Source organism: Actinia tenebrosa, unplaced genomic scaffold (genome assembly GCF_029948245.1).
Source record: "Actinia tenebrosa isolate PJP-AT-01 unplaced genomic scaffold, QUT_ActTen_1.0 PGA_scaffold7__59_contigs__length_16204524, whole genome shotgun sequence".
Classification (NCBI taxonomy): domain Eukaryota; kingdom Metazoa; phylum Cnidaria; class Anthozoa; order Actiniaria; family Actiniidae; genus Actinia; species Actinia tenebrosa.
Window position 1 is genome coordinate 13,536,650 of NW_028292584.1, and position 23,421 is coordinate 13,560,070.

The window sequence follows — 23,421 nt, forward strand, 5'->3', positions numbered from 1 at the left end:
TCCCATGGAATTTGTCCAAACTTAAGGATGTTACATTTTGAGTCATGCCCTTGCTGATGAGTGAGTTTCAAGGAATTATATCTAGCAGTTTTAGAATTATGAAGCCCCACAGTTGGTTGTTGATTTTTCAAATTCAATTCCATATCACTCGCGAAGAGAGCTCTAAAACAAGATCTGTTCAATATTTCGCCCTGGAATTTCGCATGAGAAATTTTAAATATGTTTTTTTATGGTGTTGAGTTTCGAGGAATTGCTTATATCTATTTGAAACTACAGTTCGGCAAATGTTTGAGACCGACCCAAAAAACTGTTTTTCGGGAATTCCCCATAACTTTTGCATAATAACGACGATCGACATGCCACACCCAATATTTTAAACTTCAAGCAATTGACCAATTTATATTTAAAAATCAAATGGCTACAGAGAGGAAGTCTGTTTTAGCGCGCTTTGAATGCTACTGGTCGGAGCTTTCCGTTACTGATAGCCACCTTAATTGAAAGGTTAATTGGTTGATTGAATGACTGACTGTCTGATATAGTTATGGTCAGTAGAGCGGGGCCGAACTCTATTAACTTTGGTTTCTTATTTGGTTGTTTGTTTTGTTTTTCGTTCGTTCATTTGGTGGCTTTGTATGATTGGTTGAATGGACTTAATCGAACATTTGACAGTTTTAAAACGATAATTGATTGAAGATGTGAAATTTTTTTTTTCTAAAGAAAGCCAGCTGATCCGTAGTAATGGCGTAGAAATGACATCATTGCAAAACGGAGGTTTGAAGAAGGCGAGCACAGAAAAATTAAAACATGCCCAACAATCGTTTCTAGCAATGCTATTTTTACTTTTTTATTTGTTGGCCTTGAAATCCATGCTGATTGCCAAGAAGAAAAGTAACACCTCAGTTTTGCGAATTTTGGGGGAAATTGTCATTTTCAGTGCATTAACTATCTTTCCTCTGATTGGCTGTGAATGTTCAGCCAATCCTTGATAGCATATGAACTTGACGTAATTAATGTATTATATGTAAGTTATATGCATATAATACATTTGTCATCCAGTTCACTGAAGGTCACAATGAACATTGAAATATGGTTTGCCTTGTATTATATGTAAGAACATGCGTAATAGGTAAATTACGAGCCTTATCACCGCCTCATCTATCATGTACTACTTTTCGTGGGATTCTACCAGCTCACTAGATACATTGTGCTGACGAGGCCCAATACAGTCCGAAACAGCTGTCCACGGTTTCTAGTTGAGCTGGCTTATTTTTTACGCGACTTGAAGTTGTGAAAGGCCCATAGGTCCTCTTCTTCAGTCGTTTCATACAAGGCTCATAATTTACCTACTAAGCATGTTCTTATATGATATCCGAGCGCATCCCACACGGCTTACCGCCTCATCTCTCATGTATAATATGTAGGTTATTTGCATATAATACATTTGTCATCCAGTTCACTGAAGGTCACACGAATATTGAAATATGGTTAACCCTGCGAGAGCTAATTTTTAATTTAAAAGTTTTGGTTGTTGGTCTAAGAAAATGTATAAAAAAGCATTTTTTTGTTTTTGTTCTTGCCGTCCGGGTTAGTGTAGTCTTGAGAAAGACTGTTGTTGGTGGTAACTGACGTTTCGAAAACCTGAGCGAAAGTCTTCCAGTCTGTGGTCCAGTGAGAAAATGAAAGAACTTTATTTTTCGTTCGCTTTGTCACTGGACTCTAATGATGACTTCCGCTCAGGTTGTCCAAACTTCAGTCACCACCAACAGTCTTTCTCGACACTACACTCACCCGACGATCCCACTTCACAACCTATTTTCAAATTTAACACAATTTATTATCATATTTACTAAAGATAACATTGTTATCAATAAACTGAATGTAATTTTATTTAGTTCGGAGTTGTATTTAGACTTAGTATGTACAAGCGTAGCTTTAAGAGAATCGATGTTTGCATTCAGCCCGGTACACGAAAACAGCGGTTTCAGCTCTTTGCAATTCAGACGAGTGCAATTTTTTTTAATAATTTTTTTTATAACTTGTTATTCACATTTAAATGAAAACAGGATCATTTACTCATCTACTTTTGTATTTTTCCTGTTTTAGATTTTAACAAATACATATGCACATTTTTAGAAGTTGATTTGGTCGAAGGTGGAATCCAAAATCTTCCTGCGATTGACCCAACCACATACGGTAATCCTACTCCTAATATTTCCTGTTCGAGTGCTCGAAATGTTGTTTCTTGGGAATCGTCTAACTCCAAGCACACAATAACTGTAAACAAGTTAGCCGGAAGCAGCGTTTCTTGTACGTTGTTTAATAAAGTTGGTAACTGCTCCAGAAGCTTTACAATCCTGAAAAGAGGTAAGTATCTATTTGCAATTTTATACCCCACCTTGGAGTACTGTAAACGAGGTTTGTTACAAAAATTCTCCGAAAGTCGCAAAGCTAAGTGCACTTTGATTCTCGAGAGCGCAATTAGAGTGGGAATAAAGTTAACGTGTCTTTGAGCAGCAAATTGGGATTTAGCATTAGATTTCGCTTCTGCATATCGATTTCGAGGACTCCATCTGGGCTGTCCTATTTATTGCTTACTATCAATCACGTGACTTTGTAGTTGACTGGAGGGCAAACAAGCGGTTGACTGGGGGGCAACTAGCGGATGCTAAGTCAAAACATATCAAAATAAGTCCTCAAACTATTGTATTTGACTATGTTCACGACATCAAACCAGAAAACAAGAGATCAAGACAACCTCCAGGATTCTACAAGCCATCAAAAAATAGCTATTACCGGAAGTGACGTCTATTGATAGCAACCTTTATGCTGTCGCCCGAGTTATCAAGGGCAGGTCTCTACAGGGGATCAAACTTAAGTTGAAAATGGAAAATTCCGATTCTTATTGAGATTTTGCAATTAAACTGTTGCCATGGAATTGGTCATTATAATTTCTGGCACCAGCGCAAAATGTCGTGTTTTGGAATTCTTTTTTTTTCTTCTTCCTAATATATATTTATATAATTTTTCTCTCGTGTATTTTAAAGTTACTGCGTTCAAGGTTAAAGCCAAATTGCAACTATTAGGAATTATTTTCAGTAATAATCTCCAAGATGAAAAAAATCCGACTTTTATCGACTTGAGCACGAAAATTAAAAAATGGGTAAGTTTAGTGTACTAAGTATTTTTACTTGATTACCTGTGATAGTCCAATTGCATTATACTTTCATTTTCTTTTGAATCCTACACGACAAAATGCACAAACAATAGTGCCCAGGGCCCAGTTGCATAAAGCTCTCTTAAGATGAAAAAGCTTAAAAACACTAATAAGTATTGGCTTATTACAATGGCCTAATGTTTTGGAACAATACTTACGGATGCTCTTATCTTAAGAGAGCTTTATGCAACCGGGCCCAGGGGTCTTCAGATATCTTTCCGGATGATTTGGCCATAACCTTATTCTTCTGCTTTATGATGTGATTTAATTCGGAATATATAACTTTGCATTTTACCCATGTAAGCATGTAGCATTTTATTTCAGCTTCATTAACCACTACTATTTAATTTGCCTAGATTATTGAAGTCTACACACTATCAGGGAAGGAGTACGTAGCAAAAGTTTATATCATCGAGTTTGTGTAAGTATAATTTATATTGATATAATTTTTAATCATTATCTTGGCGTTTTTTTTTTTTCAATGATGCTTTCGAGGTTATTATTATTATATTTGACATTAACGGGCAAATGAAATTGCAATCAAAATTCTTTCGCAACTTTGCACAATCATACCCAACATATTCTTGTTCAATGAAATAAGATAAAAATTGGGGTCAAAGCATTTTTTTAAATTTTATTTTATTACTATTATTATTTTCTTTTTTATTAAACGCTGCGCAAATATGGTATTCCGCGAGGAAAGCTGCACTCCATAATTTAACGTAAGGTATAAAAGAAACACTTCAAACATAGAAAAGACCCAACAAAACAAAACAAAACAACAACAACAAATTGAAAACATCCCCCCACCCACACCTTACCAAAGAAATACAGAAAAAAAGGAATGGCCATGAGGCCATTAGGGTACACTTTATCGGTGGAACCAGGCTCTGTTGTGACACCCTCACCAACACTTTCATATTATTCAGATTATTCATCATTTCATTTTGTTTTTGCACACCTAGTATCATATATCAATACCTTCATTTGTAGCTGTTTTATTTTTTTGGGAAAGGTTATAAATAAATAAATAAATGAAATATGGCTTTCTTTAACATTTCTATATTAAACTGCATGCATGCAAGAGTTAGTGATAAGGATTTATGAAACTTTTTATTTTCCCTATTTTTTTTTAGGAGATATATTTTAATTCGCATGTTCTAGATTCTGGTAGACATGATTTTAAGACTAAGGGTTCGAAAAAATGACTTGATATTTGGCTTAATATTTGGCTTATCAAAACATTCGAATAACGTCATCAAGTTTTTTGTATGCGCACTAAACTCATGCGCAGTTTTGTTTTCCTTTTTTAATTATAAGAACTTTATTTTTTTATAATATAATAATATGATATGACACCATATTTATATAGCTCCATTTCTAGAAATTCAATGGCGCTGTAGACAGTACAAAATACATGGTTCATTATCTTATAGAAATTTCTCAATGCATCCCTAAAAAGTAAGGTGTTGATGCTTTTTTTTAAATATTTCAATGTTTTTGAGTCTTTTGATGTCTATTCGGATCTTGTTCCAAAGTTCAAGACTAGCAATAGAGAAAGCTCGTCCAGCATAGGTCTTCAGCTTTTAACGGGGTACGCTGAGCAGGAATTTCTTGTCGTTTCTCAGAGGTCGAGACGGTTTGTAATAGGAGATCAGCTCTCCAAAATTTTGATTTTGATTTGATATTGTACAAAAAACGAGTTTAGTTCAAAAAGTATAGGAGATATGTGTTCCAATTTCGCGGACAATGTAACAACACGGGCAGCACAGTTCTGGACATGTTGTAGCATTTTAAGAAGGCAGCGTGGAAGACCATTGAGAAGTGAGTTACAGTAGTCAAACTTTTATGTAATAAGAACATGAACCACGATCATAGTAATATCAACACTCAGGTATTTCCTACTTCGGGAAATATTGCACGTGACTGCTACATGGAACGCCATGGAGACGCGATCGTCGAGCAGTACACCAATGTTGCGTGCTTCAGGTAGCAGGTCGCAGACTCATTACGCACAGATATCGTATCAAATTATGGTCTTGGACGATATGGAGATGACAATACGAGTAATTACGTCTTGTTCTTATTAAACTTTAATTTGTTGTATCCAGTCCATTCGTCGATTTTACGAACACAAGCCTTCAACTTGATTTTGCTTCAATCCTCCTCCCTTTTTTCCACCCCCATCCCCCCATCTAATTTCTGACTTGATTCCATATCTGCATCAAAAGAGGAATTGAACTTAATGTATAGTTGAGTGTCATCTGCGTATAGGTGGCAACCCATGTTTACCTGTCGCCAAGAGGAGATGTGTAATATTTTGTGTTTATCTTTTCATTTTTTTAGGAAGGGAAGTGTATGGGTAAATTTTGAGCTAGAGCTTATCGCCAACGTCTCTAAACCGCTACAGCCTCTGAAAGATTCCCTTCTTCAGAATAAGGGAAACATAAGCGGATTGATGGTCAATGAAAGTAGTTTAAGTAAAGGTATGTGTATATTAACTGTGAATGTTTGCCAAATGTCTATTCATTGCAAAGTACTAATAATTTATTCACGTTTTGCCCATTAAATTCCCGTGCTGGTTTATATCATATTATGGCATAAACACTGCAATTTGTTTTGAGAATATATATTTAGAAAAAAGAAGTAATTTTGCTATTCGTTCACAGTGTAACTCGAACATTCGTAACCCTCTTTTATTATATTTTGTTGCCAAAATGTTCTTAAAAGTTGATTTTTAACAAAATTAGAAATGAAACATATAGGTATATCTGTAAATTTTTTGTTTGACTATGATCATTTTTATTTGCTTATTTTAAAAGGTTCATATATCACACCGCAAGTACCAACTTCTGCGCCACCTACACCAACGGATTGGATAATAATTATTATTGTCATTGTTGTTGCTGTGCTGCTCATTGGTTTAATTTTGCTAATTGTTTGGTATCGTAAAAAGAAAAGAGCCGACAGAGCAAGTAAATAGCCTAATGTTTGTTTATACATTTTCGACAAGGATGGCTTAACAATCAGATGTTCGTTTCCCAATTCGATACTGATATCTAGAGGATGAGATGATTTTGTATAAGTTATGATTTTGCCCCCTCTTTTTACGAGGTATCATCTTTCCTTCCCTCAGTATGAAGCTTGACTAAATTACATTTTGTATCGTCAGCATAGCGTAATGAAAGAATAATGAAATGGCACACAAAGAGCCCCACTGCCAGTATAGCTTTCGGTTATTAACTTTATATTCGTTTTTAGCATGGTTTGAAAATAATGTAGGGGATTGCTTACTCCATTTTCCAACTCGAACAAATCAATCCTTCAAGTCAAAAATGGGTAACTAATCATCGATATATATTTATCGATGTATGTTTTTATAACACAGGATCTACTTTGGTAAATAATGGTGCTGCGGAAATGTGAGTAATTTGTTATGGTAAAAAGTTTGAAGTTATTGCTTATCCTTTCGCCCATTCGTTCCCTTCCTTCCTTCCTTCCTTCCTTCCTTCCTTCCTTCCTTCCTTCCTTCCTCCCTCCCTCCCTTCCTCCCTTCCTCCCTCCCTCCCTTCCTCCCTTCCTCCCTCCCTCCCTGCCTTTTCTTTTCTTTTCTTTCCTTTCCTTTCCTTTCCTTTCTGGCTGGCTTTCCTATTTTTTAATCCGTTTTTGACTGATTAATTGGTTTAATGATCGTGTATTGATGATCGTTTTCCTATACCACAGGCCTATGAATCAGGTGGTTGGTGCGAGGGACAACGATGCTTATTCTCCATCTCAGTATGCTGATCATGGACCATCACATATTGATCCTGCTTATGATTCAGTGGAAGGGAGAAAGGGTGCAAAAGACAAGAATGACAATCAAACACAATCTGGAGGGGAGCAAGGGGAGCCTACATATGCTGCAGTAGTTAAGACTAAGGTACGATGCAGTATTATTCCATGCACAAAACAAAGGCCATAGAAATCTTACTATTGCAATAAAGTTAATCACCAAGAACTTAGAAAGTCAGTTAGATCATGCACGTATGTTCACGGGAAACTTGTCATACCAAACAAGTAAAGCTTTTTTGATACAAACTGCAGCTTGAGGATGCTCAGAAGAGGTGAGACTAACTGGTAAAAGATGTGCAAGTCCATCAACAGTTATTAAGCGGTTGAAACATGTAAAATGTATCTACCCATAATCCTGGTCGGTCTCAGCTTTGTAGATTTCCAGGTGACTAACTTTATTGAAATAAGTATATAAAGATGGCTAAAATAAAATGTAATGCAGCCTTCTCTATGAAGATTGGCAAGATATCTTGACAGGTAGCAGTGCCTTCGCATTGAAGCGAGACGAATGGTGAACTTGCAATGATAGAGACTTATGAATAGTTGTCCAAATTGTTCAGAAAAAAGGTCTCTGTCTTTGCAAGCTCACCGTTCATCTCGCACGGCTACCTATCAAAATGGGGCAGGGAACTGTGAAAGGGACTATTTCTTATATACCATATCTACCCAATTTAGTGTTCACCTTCTCACTCTTTCACTATATTCACAACTATATTCAGATGCTCTTGCTGTCCTGCGTGTCTTACCGTTAATGCGACATGTTTTTTTTTTTTTTAAATCTTCGGAGAATATTTGAAACCAACACTATTGCCAATACAATATATTTTTTATCATTCGATAACCTGAACTATTCGTTTTCCCCTTCTTTTTCTGAGTGTTCGATTTTTAACCTAAGGCATTCGATTTTGTTTTATTTTATTTTTTAACCTGAACTATTAATTCAATTCAAATCCCTCCTTTTGCCACGCCAGTCATGCTACTCTATACCACGTTATGTTCTATACCCCGTAGATACATGCAGTCGTAGACTGCCTTTTTTAACGTTACTTTGATTATTTATTTACTGTAGAAAGCTAAGAAGAAGAAACCTGATGAGAAGAAAAATGAGCTGACCTACGCAGCCTTAGAAGACTTTCAACCACCAGGTGGTCGTGGAGGCATTGTCCTTGAACCCCTTCCAAAGGGTCAGCATACCAAAATGCCTGAAAAGTACGAGGAAACTATCTACGCGGAGGTTGTTGGGACCAAGAAACCGGCTAGTGGCAATCAGAATGCTGCTGGTGCTAGTAATGAAATCCCTTTGGCTGATATGCATGGTCAAGGTGCTGAGACAGAGTCAAAGCCTTCAGACCAGACTGCAGACCCAGCAAAGCAAAATGACCAGAAACCAGCCACCGATGAAAAAGAAAAGCCACCGGACAATCAAGGGCAGCCTCCGACCAAAGAGGATTCTGGTAAGGAGGAATCAGACTCAGCGGAAAGTTCAGTTACCAAATTGTGAGTTTTCGTAAAACTCGAAAGAATAAGGTTGATTTGCGGCTCACTTTTCCTCTTCTTTATGATTGTCTCATAAGCATCTTTTTCGTGTTGCGTTATCTGGAATTTCTTCAAACTTGTTTCAAAAGTTTTGTTATCGAAATGTTGCTTCATTAACTAGATTTCTTGGTTCTTTTTCAACGTTCCTTGCGTTGCTATTTTCGTTGTTGTCGTTAATGTTGTTTTATTTGACACTGTTAATGTTTATTTACTGAGATTCTCTGTCACGCGACTAACTCGACCTTCATCACAAACGAAAGTTGAGTTTTGGTGGACGTCATTCAAAATGTTTTTTGTTGTTGTATGTCACAGGATTCCGGCTCCGAATTTCAAGCAATTGACTGCAAATCTATCGGTATTGACTTATCTGATCTTGAACACACACACAAATCATAGTAAATAGCGATAGCTTTGCAGTCAAGCGTTTGGAATTCGAAGGCGGAATCCTGTGACATTTTTGAGAAAATATATCCCGAGCGAGAAATTCGCAGCGACAACAAAGAGCATGAGATAAGGGCAACTGTTGTTTGCACGTGTTCACGTGAGTATTCGCGTCGTTCCTGCAGTATAAACCAACAGAAACGATAGAAACCTTTTTGATGGGAGTTCACTAAAACTAAATTTTTCGTTTGTGATGAAGGTCTCGTTGGTCGCGTGAGTGGGAATCGCAGTAATGTTGTTCAGTTCCAGTTAATGTCTTATTTTTAAGACTAAAAATTAAATTGATTACAATTTTCATATAAATCAAAACAAAAACTGGAATGAAATGAAATTACGATATTTCCATTTATATAAATTCTTCTGAATTTTTGATATTCAAATTTCTAAAAGAGTAATATATAAAAAATATATATATGAGTAATACATAAAAAATTAATATCGGTTTTTTTTTTCTAATTACATTAATTTTGAATAATATTTTGAAAATTTCTGCAGCAAATAAAATTATTAGATCATTTAAAATTTCATCAAAACGAATTTCTAATATCCGCGTTTCTAATTTTACTTCCAAAAAAAGATTTACTCGTTAGATAATTTCAATTAAAACGAAAATAAATTGTATTTGCAATTTTTGATTCTGTTTTCGACTTACATAGTTTTGCAATCGAACTAAGCACTTTTTTTGCAATCCAGACCAAGTGCCCTTAAGAATAGAAATATTTATTTGAGCTATATCAATATTGAAATTTGGAAATCTTTGCTGGCAAGGAAAAGAGATGGTACCAAAGGGAATGACGTATAGGATGAAATGGGAAAACACTGATTATCTCTATCGAAAACATATTAGCTTATAAATATATCTAAAAACATCTTATTGCGAGAACGTTATCATATAAAAATAAAAATAACAAATTGGAATTAAGAAGAGAAAAGTAGAATAGTGTTATTAAGATATGCAGTATTCATTCCAAGTCCTTCGATTTAAAGTTTTTTGAAACTTAAAATAAGTTTTGTACTGCCATGTTGCGATTCGTCGGAGAAATCATATTATTCTTCTACCATTTAATAAATCTTTATATAACAACAACGTTCTTGCGTTTAGGTATCATTAATTTGAGTTTTCAAAGTAAACCATTGTAAATTCAATAGAATAACAGAAAATTGATATTTCATACAGTTTTTCTAGGGGAGGTCGTTTGGAGAGAGAGGGTTGGAAATAGTATTGAAATAAATAAAAGCTAGCATTAACTTTACCTTGTATATGGCATGGTGCTTAAAAACTAAAATAGTATGGAAAAAACAGACAAAGTGTAAGTTAACGAACATTTCATTCATAAAGCACTAATCTTGTTTGTTAAACTGATCGTATCCTAGCATGGTTGTTGCTTGGGAATTAATGCTTTAAAATATCATTTAACTCACAGAGACTTAAAGACTAACATTTAACAATAAATCAACCTAAATTCGCAATACACAGATCTTTCGTAACATTCAAATATGACCTTGTCATGCTTGTCTTTACGTTCTGTTGTAGTTTTGTTAGTTTGATTGTTTGTATTTGTAGTTCCTATTTTCTGTTTTTCAGTTTTGACACTTCTCTGTTTCGTTTTGTTATTGTTATTATTATTATTTTCTTTTTCCTTTTTCCTTTTCGCTAATTACCAAAATGCAAGAGCCTCAGCATGCAAATTAATAATGCAAATGAACAAATGCTGCACAAAGTTGTTTAACTTGTGAAGAATTAAGTTTATTAGTATTATATTTGCTTGGCTTCTACTGTAAAAGTCAAGTTAACTGCTGATGTTGCATCATTTTTGTCCTTAGCCACAATCCGAGTCAGGCAAAAGAAACAAATGAATATAAACGACGTAGTATCTGAGAGCTGTTTTTTTTGTTTCTATGACAAGAGGGAAGGACATAAAGTAAAGGAACGCAAAAAGAAAGAGAGCGAAGGGGGGAAGGAAGAGAAAAACAAAAAAGGGAAGAAAAAGCGTCATTGCTACACTATTTCAGCTCTTAATATATTTTTGTTGTCTGACTTGGAAGCCTTTAGATAATGCATTGCAGTAATAATTTTCTCTTTTCTTTCTTTAATGCTGTTAAGGTTGTGATGCACGGCAAGTATATAATTAGCAGCAGGTGCATGATTTAACATAATTATTTATTGATATTAAAATCGTTATTTTTCTCATTACCCAAGACTCGATCATCCAGTTGCTATATTTTCCTTCCTTGATTTGTGTCTGAGAACAAAAGGGGAATTAGATACTCTCCATAAAACGTATGCCGACGGAAATAAATTATCGATTTAGAGAAGGAAAGATGTTGATTGCAATTCCACACTCTACATTAGGCTGTTGTTATTGCCATTACTCCTGATCGTTCGCTTACAATAAAGAAATGACTTGTTTCGTGAAGGCCAATGACGTTCACTCAAGACAAAAAATTAAAACCAAACAAGACACAAAAATATCAAACAAAGAATGGAACAAAAACGAAAAAAAGGAAAAAAAAGAAAAGGGAAAAAAATTAAGGAGGAAAAAAAAAAAAAGACTCAAAAGAATCAGAAAAAATAAATAAAAGAAAGTCAGTTTTGAAATTTATTATAACCAAATATTTGAAATGTTCAATTACAGGAATTAATTAAGATACTTTTGTTTCATGGAAAATAAATGATCAAGGATTGGGTACATTCATGTTCTCATTGTTTTGTAACTTTTTAAATGGTATTTAATGTAATAATTCTTTTAATATCTCTTTTCCACATAGCAAAACCTCTCAGCCCGAATCATCCTGGTAAATATAACCTACTAATTTCTTTACTTTTTTCTCCTTCCCACCTCTTTTTGTATTTTCAATTGTTTGTATGTCGTTTGACTGTTGTGACTGTAATTGTTGTAAGATAACAAAAACCAACAAAAACTAACGACGTTTCTTTTTTAATATAATATATTTGCAGTTATTTGCAACAAACTACCTAATAACTTCTAATAATATTTTTACACATCCTTTAACCATGAGAGTAATTTCCCATTTATTAGTATGTATAAGACTCAGATTACATAGGAAACTTTTTATCTTTTGTACCTTTTCAGAATACAGTTTTTTTAAATGTACAAAAATGGCCAGTTTACTATGGCTCTCTTTTACGGTTATGCTGTGATATTTACATTTATTTTCAAATACAAAAATTAGAAAGTGTAATCGGAGTCTTATCAATGGACTATTTTACTTTGGTTGCAATGTTTCTACTTGAAGGATATCTCTAACAATTATATTTTATTGCGTAATATTAAAGGTGCAGTTGCTATTGTCTAACTTGCAACTTGTCTTGCAATTTTGTTGCAAAGCTGCTTCTGGATATACGGTAGTCTAAAACCGAGAAACGTTTGCAGCCGAGCTAAATGTGTCCATTAACATCATAAGCACCATTCCATATATTTTGGGATTCTATTTTATTCTATTCTATTCTATTCTATTCTATTCTATTCTATTCTATTCTATTCTATTCTATTCTATTCTATTCTATTCTATTCTATTCTATTCTATTCTATTCTATTCTATTCTATTCTATTCTATTCTATTTATTTCTTTATTTTATTTTAGTTTTAGTTTTAGTTTTTATAATTTAATTTAATTTAATTTTAATTCGTTTTTATTTTAATCCTATCCTATATTATCCTATCCTTTCCTATCCCATCCCATTCCATCCTATCTCGTCCAAATTCCATCCCATCCTAACCTAACCAAACCTAACCTCTTCTATCCTATTCTATTCTACTCCCGTTTTCTCCTTTTTGATTTGTTTCTTTTTCTTAATATATAATTTAACTAATGATGTTAACCCAATATATAATCAATATTTGATGTTCATTGATGATTTCATTGTTTTTATTTAGCTGATTCTTTACCTGATTTGAATCGTCGAAACAACACAACCATGACAACAGTCAGCCTTTAAAATGACGAAGACAATCTACCGACTTTAACGTGAATCTGACCAATGACAGCCACGAACCTTGGAAATTTCTACCAGCACAACGAACGAATCAAAATCATCAATTACGAACAAATGTAGTCGTAAGTTTTAATAAAGAGGAGGCACATCACTTTTTGTATATATTTAAACCAAATAATTCACTTAACCTTAGCGATAAAAGGCAGCTGAAGAATGGCGATGTATTTATTAAATACTCTGTCATTTTATCAATAAATAGACGTTTTTTTAGGATATACAAATATACTTTACTTTATAGTTTAACAATTAAATTGCTTTAAATGCCATAAGGAAAAGAAGGACACCCGAAAATGTAAATTCTAGCAATATTTTAAAATGTGCACAGACGAATACATTGAAACCTATAATGTGCTATTTAATTAAAGCCATTTCATTTAAAATGAAATTATATGAACGACGTAAATGCTTGAAAAAAATCATTCAACTTAAGCTTTGCCGAATAAGTTTCAATGTTTGCACTTAAAAAAGGCCGTTACACTGCAAGTATACGATACAATTTGACTGCAGCTTGGATAACAGTGGTCAGCTTTGAAAAATGTCCTCATATTCTGTACCCTACTGAAACAATTAGTTTAAATTATCATATTGACACATCACAACCCCTTATATCTCTTTGATCCCTGCTTGCAATATTGTCACCCTAATTCTTCATACTTGCAGTATAACGAGCTCTCAATAAATTTAGTTATAAATCAAATGCTAAGCATTAGAAGTCGTTAAATGCACGTTAAAAATATAAAAACATAGTCGTTAAAATATCACTTAAAACATATAACGAACTTATAATTTTATTACTTATAGACAACAATAGGTATTAAAAGAATATAGATAATCGTATAATTATTTTACTATATTGATGTAATACACTAAACAAAACACGTATAGAATATATTTTATAGCGAATTTTCTTTCAATTTTAGAAATAGTTTAGAAGTTCTTTTTGTATAAAAACGTACGCCGAAATTCAATATTCTAAAATAGAAGAAAACTAGATATATAGAAACACATTGAAATATTTAAAGCTTCACCTCTAACATAAATTATATAATTCTTTCAGATGCACCATTATACATCATGATACTCAGTAATTTCTATTGTAAAGATGACAAGACTTAAACATTATGTAATGCTTTTGTTAAATATATTTTATTATACATTACAAGATTATCACGATATGCTACTACACTTAAAACCCTTAAATGTGATCGTGTAGCTAAAAGTTTGGCATCTTAGTAAAATGAACAAATATAATGGCATTGCATCACTGCAAATTACAGGCTGCAAATAACATACTATACTACTAAGAACATTCAATACACTATATGAAAAACAACTTCCATTTTCATCCTGTTTCATTCAATTTTATTTCCTTTTTTTTTTTTTAATTTCATCCACCCATTTACCACCTAATATATATTTTCACTCACAGTATGAATAGTACCTTTCATGTGGTAGTCACATTGGTTATACCTATCTGTATTGCTATATCTTTTCTACCAATCTACCATGAGATTAACAATATTCTACCAATCCACTAATCTCATCTACTAGTGATAACTTTAGCAATATTCCACCAATATACCACTCTCATTTACTAGTGATGAGTTTAATGGTCTGCAAATCTAGATACTCGTATCTCAACAGATAATAGCATAGCCGTTTTTCTTCTTCTTTTTTTGCTTAGTACAACTTATGTACTGTTGTATCTGTGCAACAAGTTCAATGAAATTGGGGTTCATTGCATTTTAATAGAGTTTTTGCACCATCACCTGACGCAAGCTATCGTGTTAGTGCAAAAACTGACGTACGTTGAGCTAAGGGTTACTATATATCATGAACCCATGCATGCATGTATTATGAATATTATGTTATTATCTTATGTTTATCCTATTATATTATGTTATTTCATGATTCCCAAATTTAAGATTGAGAAATGCACTAAATGTATCTGCTACAATAACCGCATTTAACTGATTATATCGAAATATACGCTCTTCCTAGAAATGTAGACTTGTCTTGCTTGCTTGAAGCTGGCTGTTTGCCTGTGCCATTGCTTGCACTACCAATACGAGGTGTTTTGCTTTCAAGCTAGACAAGATAAAAGCAGACGGGGGAGGTCTTTTCTTTCCTTGAATGCTCATTATTAACAAGGATAGCTGCATGTTAACTTTTAAAAGTGCATCATTTATTCCAACCCAGCTTATCAGTGTAGACAGCCTAACCTATTTTCTTGTATTATAGCAATACCTTTATAACTAAGGTATTGCTGCATAGGTCACTATCCCAAACCTGTAGATTAAATTTGTAGATGATGCACTTGCTAATTGCTGCGAGCCGAAAGGCAAGCAGCAACACTAATATTTGCTTACGGGAAGCCTGTGCCAAATGCCAAAAAAATCTCAATTAGTGTCTGTCATTCTGTGAGCATTTGCGGAAATGCAGTCAATGTGATCAGCGGTATTTGTCATCGCTGTACATGAGCTGCTGCATGCAAACCGAGCACTTGGTCCAACAAAGTCATTGACATTAATGCATGTGAAGTATAAAACGAGCCTTTTCATCTTCTTCTAAGTTGTCAGTTCTCTTTTAGTTTGTACCTTGCGGGGTTACACCATTGATTTCTAGATCCTCAGTTCTGGGTAGACTGTGTTCTGTGTTGTTTTTTTTTTTTTACGAAAGCAAACAAAGTCATTGACACTGACACATTTGAACTATAAAAGAAAGTTTTCAGGTCATCTTCACAGTTTTTAGCATTTGCTATCTACCACATCAGTTATACCCTTTTTACAAAAAATCGTTTATTACTTCACCAAGTCAGTCTGACGAAGCCAGCCATCTATTCAAATTTCTTTTTTCTGAGTTCAAGCAACGGCACTTTTTACTCGACAAAGGCTGCAACATCACTTCACTTTCTATTAGAAACTACTACTCTAAAATGTAATCATGTATACCATATTGATCCATAACCCGCAAAGTGGAAAGGAGTGTTGTTTTTTTCTTCTTTCCTTTCTTTCTTTCTTTGGCGTTGTTGTTTCTTTTGTCCTATTATTGTTTTTATTGTTTTTTTCAAATGGAAAGCGAAGTCGGAAAATGTCTTTTTTGATAGTATTGCGAATCAGTATAAATGTATACTGCTTGAAATCATATTTCGACATGTATTCTTCACCAGCTTGACATGATAGAACGCGATAAATGTTTTAATATCTTCATTACACATCTTACAAATGCTTTTATATTTATCACACATTACTTACACCTTATATTGAGGTTCCGTTTTCTTTTCTTTTTTTTTATTTTCTTCTTTTTTTCTTTCTTTTTTTCTTTTTTCTTGAAAACATTTTTTTAAAACCTTTTTATTTACGTCCTTTGACTGAGCCTTGTTAAATGCAATGTCCACGAAGCTTTAGCTGGATTTAATAAGCTCAATACACCTTTTTCATTTTAATCATCGTATCCAGTATTATAATGTACTTCATTCGCACTAAAAATATAGTAACGCAATTTATATTCATCCTGAAAGGATATTATTAGAATAGTATTAGCACGATATACTTCGTTTGTTATCCCTGCGTATACATCTAACTATTTTCAAAGTTTCAAATGTTTGCGCAGAGATAAGAAAATATATATTTGTATGTTATCGGTAATCGATTTCCATAGCAGTTATTGGTACCACGGCAACTAATAACTGAACCTTTTTAACAAACCTGATCCCATGGTCACACTGAGCAACAGGTCCTGAGAACGTGACCTGTCTCGCACAGGATACGATTGGTCCAGGGACATCTTGCAAATTATGAAACAAATGAGTGGCTGTCGTAACATATTCCGGCTAACGATTTGTGACCCTTGTCGTAAATTTTTTAGCGCTAGTAATGTAATGGTAATCGAATGTTGAATAATATACAAGTAAATATTATTGATTTTCTATCACGAAGTCACTGTCCTTGGAACACTAAATATATCATATTATAAATTAGTTGCTCTTTTACTCTATGCTCAAGAATTGTCCTAACCAAATTAAATATGATTTCGGAATAAAACGTTTCTGGCATTGAACTTAAAATCGAAAGAGGAACAAGTTTTATCAATGAAATATTCAACTGCATTATGTAATCACTATAAAAACGAATAAATAATCAGCATGAGAACTTTTGGTGTCCTTTTTTATTACATGTTTTACGTGTGGCTTTAATGTAGTTCAAGCTATTTGATTTGACCTTTCAGTGAACTGATAATAGCCGAGGACATTTTTTTTTTTGTTTATTTGTGCCCAGTAGTTCGACCTCTTTCGCAGTCAGTAGAATACCGAAATAGTGTTGTCATTCAATCCTAAGGCAATTATTTATTTTCATGGAGAAAAAATCACACCACCGCTACATTCAACGTTCTCGACTCGCAGATAAATCCTATGACAGCCCATCATCATACTTGAGACGAGTACAAATGGTTTGACAGGCGGATAAACGAAGCGGACGTTGCACCATGAACAAATCAGACCACACCTTGAGAACTAGTTCGAGACTGTTAAGCTTCGGTCTTCGGTCTTGAATTTTCATGAAAGCCCTCGCCTTATGATTTGAACCTTTAGAAATGTGGTAGCTAGGTAATAAATGAAAAGGAAGCATAATATATATGATTTAGGCACTGCCTAAAAGCGAAGCTCCCAATAGGTAATTGGGGAAACCTTGACGGTATCCCTTACCTCTCATCTGCTTGTAATTTGTTTATATTTTTCATTTTTTTAAACTATGATTTAAAGAGGAAAATTAAATTCATCGGGCAAAAAATCTTCAATCTTTTCTCTCCCTCGCGATGAAGACATTGTCCCCAATAAGGGAAACCATGAAGTGAAAAAATGAAATGGGAATGCACTACATCTTTTTCTTCGCACGAGCCTTTGTTTTCGACCTTAGTACTGTCCCACAGAATTTTGTCACGTACACAACACACTACTGTCCACCCCAGGGGCTAGTTTTGTTCTTAAAAAGTTCTTCGACAAAGTTTTTCATGGCCAAACATTTTTACACTTTGAATTCCTTGTTAATTTTACTTGAAAAACGAAAGATAAGTACGGATAATCCAATAAAATTTCAAGTTTAGTGAAATTTACCTTGGATGTCTTTCATTAAAATCCAAATTTCGGAGATTTCCTATCTTTTTATGGACAAATGAACACGGCATATAAAGACAGACTAGAAAACTGCTTAAAAGAAAAGGTGAGCAAAACCTAAGCTTACTTTTACTTCTTTTACTATACATGACAATGTTTGGTTATCCATGAAGAGTTTAGGTTTTTGTAAGAACCGTATTTTTACCGCAATGAAATTAAGAAAATAAATGATTAGGTTGCATCAGCGAGAGAAAATTGGATGGAGATCATGAACTAACTAAACTTGTGAAATGAAGGCCCTGAACGTTAAAACCAAATGTGCTCAAAATAGTTTTCTTATCCTAATTCTTAATTAAAACATTTTTATTCCTTTTCTATAAGCCTTAACTACTTTTCCATAAGCTTGAAAACATAAACTGTAAATACTAGGTTTTGAGATTCGATTTTAATTCGATTTTTTTTAAATCTGTTTTTATTAGGGAGAAAGATACGGAACTGAATCACGAACGACCGAAAAGTTTTCGAAAAACAAAGTTTACATGATTTAGATAAATTTAAGGTAAGTTAAGATAAATTTCATCCAGCATTAAAATCGATTAAGCTTATCTATAGAAATATTAAAAGTTTTGAGAAATCCTTCGATTTGTCGATAACAATTCTTATCAAAAATCAGTATTAAATAAAATATATTATTGTTTGCTAAAAAACACACACCTGACTTCTTTCAGAACAATTCTTGATCTACCTTTGACTATATGAAAGTTTTTTTGAATTGTTGTTGGTCTATAATTTGTTCTAAAACTATTTTTTCTGTGCGTTTGAGAGCCGCATTTACGAGTAGTAAGTTTCTTTGTCATCAAGCGGGATCCCTGTGTTGTGTACACGGACGGAAGTGACGTCAGCCAAACCATGAAAAATAAACTCGATGGTTTACCATTTTTCTTAAGTATGGTGCTCCGTTTGCGCGGTAGCTCCGCCATAATAACGCGCTTCAGCTGCTAACCAAAAAATCGTGATATCATTTCCCGTTAATGGATTGGACCAATAAGCATCCCATTCATTTCAGGAGCAGTAGTTTAGATCGATCCGAGCCGCAATCGGCTCAGGCGCAATAAAATAAGATTTTATGTCATTTCTTGTCTGTTGCACGGACCAATCAGAATCGCTTCAGGCGCAATGCAAATGAGCTATGGCGTCATTTCCGGCTGATCGAATAGACCAATCAGGACGGCGAACGGTTCAGGTGCGTTTCAGGGGCATTTCATGCATCATCAGGCACAAAAACCGGGGTCGAACGGTGCGTACCATACTACTAATGTAGTATATAGTCTGACTTCACCTTTCGCTTTTTATCAGCGGAATCGTTTCACTGGCCGCCTTGTTTTCTCTTTTTGCTTGACTGAAAACTTCCTGTTTTGATTCTCTTCTTCCTTTACAATACTGAATCCGCGTTTTTTTTCCTTTCAATATCGTTAGAAACTAGAAAATACCTACCTTTCTTCTGTACTGTTTCTTACAACGCAAGACTAAAACACTTCTACCTTAACCTACTGGCATGAGTACCTGAGTATGATCCTCTTCTTTAAAATGACGCCGCATGGTTTAGTACATGTGAAACCCTCTGTACTACCTGAAGTACGCATAAGCAGACCAACAAGATCATCAAACAGCAAAGTAGTCAAGTACTTGGTCAGTCCTTTCAAAACAGTGACGTACCAGAAGTCCTTTCTTATCAGAGCAACAAGAATATGCAACACTTGCTGATGAACTAAACCTATCTGTGAATAATCTGAACTCTTTCAAAACGACTATGCTGAAATATTAGCGGAACTCCTGCGCGGAGCACCATACTTAAAATACTGGTAAACCATGTTGATTTTTCATGGCTTGACTGACGTCACTTCCGTCCGTTCGTACATACGTACATACGTCCGTGTACACAACACAGGAATCCCGTCTGATTTCAAAGCAAAACTACTCGGAAATGCACAGAAAACATCGCTTTGCCGGGGACAAATTATAGACCAACAGCAGATAAAAAAGACTTTCATGTATTCAAAGATGGATATCAAGAAGTATTCTTCAAGAATTTAGGTGTTTGTTCTTTAGCAAACAATCGCATATTTTTAATTTCAATGATAAGCAGTTTCGTCTTTCGACGTATCGACAAATCAAACACTTTCTCTCAAAAGTTTAAGCTTAATTTATTTTAATGCTAAATGAAATATAAAAAGGAGAGCATATTACAAAGAATATTTGCGTTTTATTTAGCTCTATAAATCATAAAGAATTCGTTTTTTCAGTAATCAACTATCGTATGTTTTTCGTTCAAGAAAAAGCAACTTCGTTCATCTCATATATCTATCGCGCGGTCCTATCGGCAAACAAAAGAAGACTTTCATTCGATATACACAATAAAGTATAAAAAACACTCGATGATATGGTTAAGCAAGGAGTTATTGTCCCTGTAGACGAGCCAACTGACTGGATAAACTCGATGGTCTCGTATATGCATTGATCCACGAGATATAAATAAAGCCATTAAGAGAGAACACTTCCCCCTTCCCTCAATCGAGAAGATCACCACACGTTTAAGCGGAGCGCAGTCCTTTTCGACATTGGATGCAATGGGTCATTGGCAAGTCTGCTATGAAAGTCCTTCATGAACTGATGTTCGAGCTACCGGGGGTAGAAAGGGACATTGATGACATACTTGTCTGGGGAAGGACGAAAAAAGAACACGACGACAGCCTGTACAACACACTCAAAAGAGCGAGAAAAACCTAAAGCTTAACCCGGACAAGAGCAAAGTCAGACGCACAGAAGTAACCTACATCGGCCACACCCTCACCAGATCAATCAAAGATTGACACCATCACGAACATGCCACCGCCACAAGACAAACAAGCTGTTCAACGCCTGCTGGGCATGATTAACAACATTGGAAAGTTCATTCCAAATATCTCAGAATGCCCCGCTTCTCTCAGAGAACTACTGAAGAAGGAAACTGCCTGGCACTGGACCAAGCGTCAATAATAATAAATAAATAATGGGGTACTTCTATAGCACATTTTAAATATCTCAATGCGCTTTACATTTATAACCAGTGGATGACTTTACGGGCTGCGTATTAAGGCGCTATTAGCAGCCGTGCAGCTTACAGTCATGAGTGTGAATTGTTAGTAGATTAGTATTATGCCTCCAAATTGGGATAGGGTGTTAAACCGGGAGACAATCCCCTACTTTTACACGAATAATTCAACAGGTTCTTTTATGTCCCCATTTACTGTAGGTCGACGCGTCAAGACAATACTTACAGACATCAAGCCAAGGAGTCCTTAAGTACTATGACCCATTGAAGCATGTCAGATTACAAGTCGACGCGTGCAAATCGGGACTGGGTGCAGTCCTCATGCAAGACCAACAGGCCAGTTGCGTATGCCTCTCGCTCACAGCTCACTGAAGCTGGAGTGCAGATATGCACCTATAGAGAAGGAACTGTTAGCAGTCGTGTTTGGCTGCTAACGTTTTCATCAGTATGTGTATGGAAAGGAAATAAATGCAGAAACCGACCACTAGCCACTAGTGTCAATCGTATTCAAACCACTGGACCAAGCACCAGCGCGTTTACAAAGAATGCTACTACGCCTACAGAAATATGACCTCAAGCTAACATACAAGCCCGGAAGGGAGCTATACGCCGCGATACACTCTTAAGAGCCCATCTACTGACACACTATTGAAAACAAGATGCTGATCGCCTCCATCAGCTCAATCACTACCTCATTGCCAGTGAGCGATGAAAAGTTGCGCAAGCTTCAGCAAGAAACCTCCAAAGACCCCACCTCGAAAGCCCTCGCCAACCTCATTAGAGGTGGATGGCCAGAACTCAGACAAAACGTTGCACTGGAGCTACAAGAGTATTAGCCAGTGCGAGACTCTCTTACAGTCTACGATGGTCTGATTATGAAAGCTGAAGCCATAGTGAACCTGACTGACGTACAAGAGAAAGGAAATCCTGGCAAAGATACATGAAGGTCACCATGGTATGGAGAGAAGCAAGCTACGAGTGGGAGGGTTAGTCTATTGTCCAGGAATGTCCAGTCGAATCGAAGACTTGGTTGCAAATTGCTCAACATGCAATGAACTGAGAAGGAGCATCCAGAAAGAGCCAATGATACCACACGAGATCCCCAGATACCCATAGCAAATTGTCGCAACCGACTTATTCGCCTGGAATAACACGAACTATCTAATCGTGGTAGACTACTACAGCGGCTATTGGGAGATCTCATCTCTTACTAGTTACACAAGCACAAGCATCATTCGCAAAATGAATTCCTACTTCTCTAGACATGGAGTCAGAAAGCGACCGTGCAAATTCATACAAATACTGTAATTGTCTTATGCCTCGTGTGTTAAGTGTGCTTTATTCACTCTCAATGTCATAATCTTACAGGTCTTGTATATGGAAGACTAAGATATAGAATTATAATCATGTGATAATGTAACGCAATATGGTGCAACTCCCCTTTGAAGAATGAGAGTGAAACTGAGACAATGTTAATGGCTTATCTAAAATGTCTCTAAAGCTTGTAATGTTTGTGTTGTATGTTAATGTTCGTAGCGGGAGGGTGGCTTGACTACACGTCCTGATCTCGTTGTGTTAGACCGCAGACTCCGAGCCAGAATCTTCTGGTTGTGTCTGTGGCACTTGTGAGTTGGCGTCCGCAGTTTCTGGTGTTTTGAGGGCATCCTTGGGCGTTTGTTTTCCCTTGAACTGGTGTCTCCGTTCCTCCTGTAGTCGCCTCCGTCCTCTGTCTTGATTGTCACCTGGTGCTAGAGGCTAGTTCCTTGGCAACCTTGCATACTGTGCCTTTTGGGTAAGTTGCTCTTTTTTGAAGGCGTAGCTGGACTTCGCTGTGGCTTGGGCTTGTGTTAGCAGGTTTCGTGTTGTGCAAGGCAGCATGGAGCGTAGACGTTCGCCCATTTAGAGAGTGGGTTGGTGTCTTTGCCATTGTTGATTCGGTTTTGTATTTGTTAGCTCACAGTATTGACCAGAGATGCTGGGGCCGTCCCGCAGAGCCTAGCTTCTCCTAGTGACGAGATTTGCCGTTTGACCGTTTTCGCAGAAGCACACAATTTGACGAGCGGGTTTCATCGGAATCGTTTGACCAGTCACATTTTGAAATTCCCCATCGAATCTGAAACCGCTGGCCCCAACACCGGCACGGAGCTTGTATTGTGGGCCGTCTGTCAGACTTA

The 23,421-nt window shown here is 35.6% G+C and overlaps 1 protein-coding gene across 8 annotated transcripts in view; it reads left to right on the plus strand.

Moving 5' to 3' along the window:
- LOC148905700 (hemicentin-1-like) overlaps positions 1-17,194 on the plus strand; it is a 41,338-nt gene extending 24,144 nt beyond the window's left edge. For 2 of the 8 annotated variants that reach the window (XM_089039801.1, XM_089039808.1), the window contains 10 exons: positions 2,104-2,364; positions 3,045-3,160; positions 3,571-3,635; positions 5,561-5,700; positions 6,037-6,189; positions 6,603-6,636; positions 6,938-7,136; positions 8,118-8,502; positions 11,795-11,821; positions 12,925-17,194. In XM_089039801.1, the coding sequence (XP_088895927.1) occupies positions 2,104-2,364; positions 3,045-3,160; positions 3,571-3,635; positions 5,561-5,700; positions 6,037-6,189; positions 6,603-6,636; positions 6,938-7,136; positions 8,118-8,502; positions 11,795-11,821; positions 12,925-12,986 (1,442 nt within the window). In that variant the 3' untranslated portion in view covers positions 12,987-17,194. Of the gene's footprint in view, positions 1-2,103; positions 2,365-3,044; positions 3,161-3,570; positions 3,636-5,560; positions 5,701-6,036; positions 6,190-6,602; positions 6,637-6,937; positions 7,137-8,117; positions 8,546-11,129; positions 11,165-11,794; positions 11,822-12,924 lie in introns of all 8 variants that reach the window. The other 6 variants (XR_016121681.1, XM_089039806.1, XM_089039803.1 and 3 more) reach the window with 6 other exon arrangements.
- Positions 17,195-23,421: the final 6,227 nt, after the last annotated feature.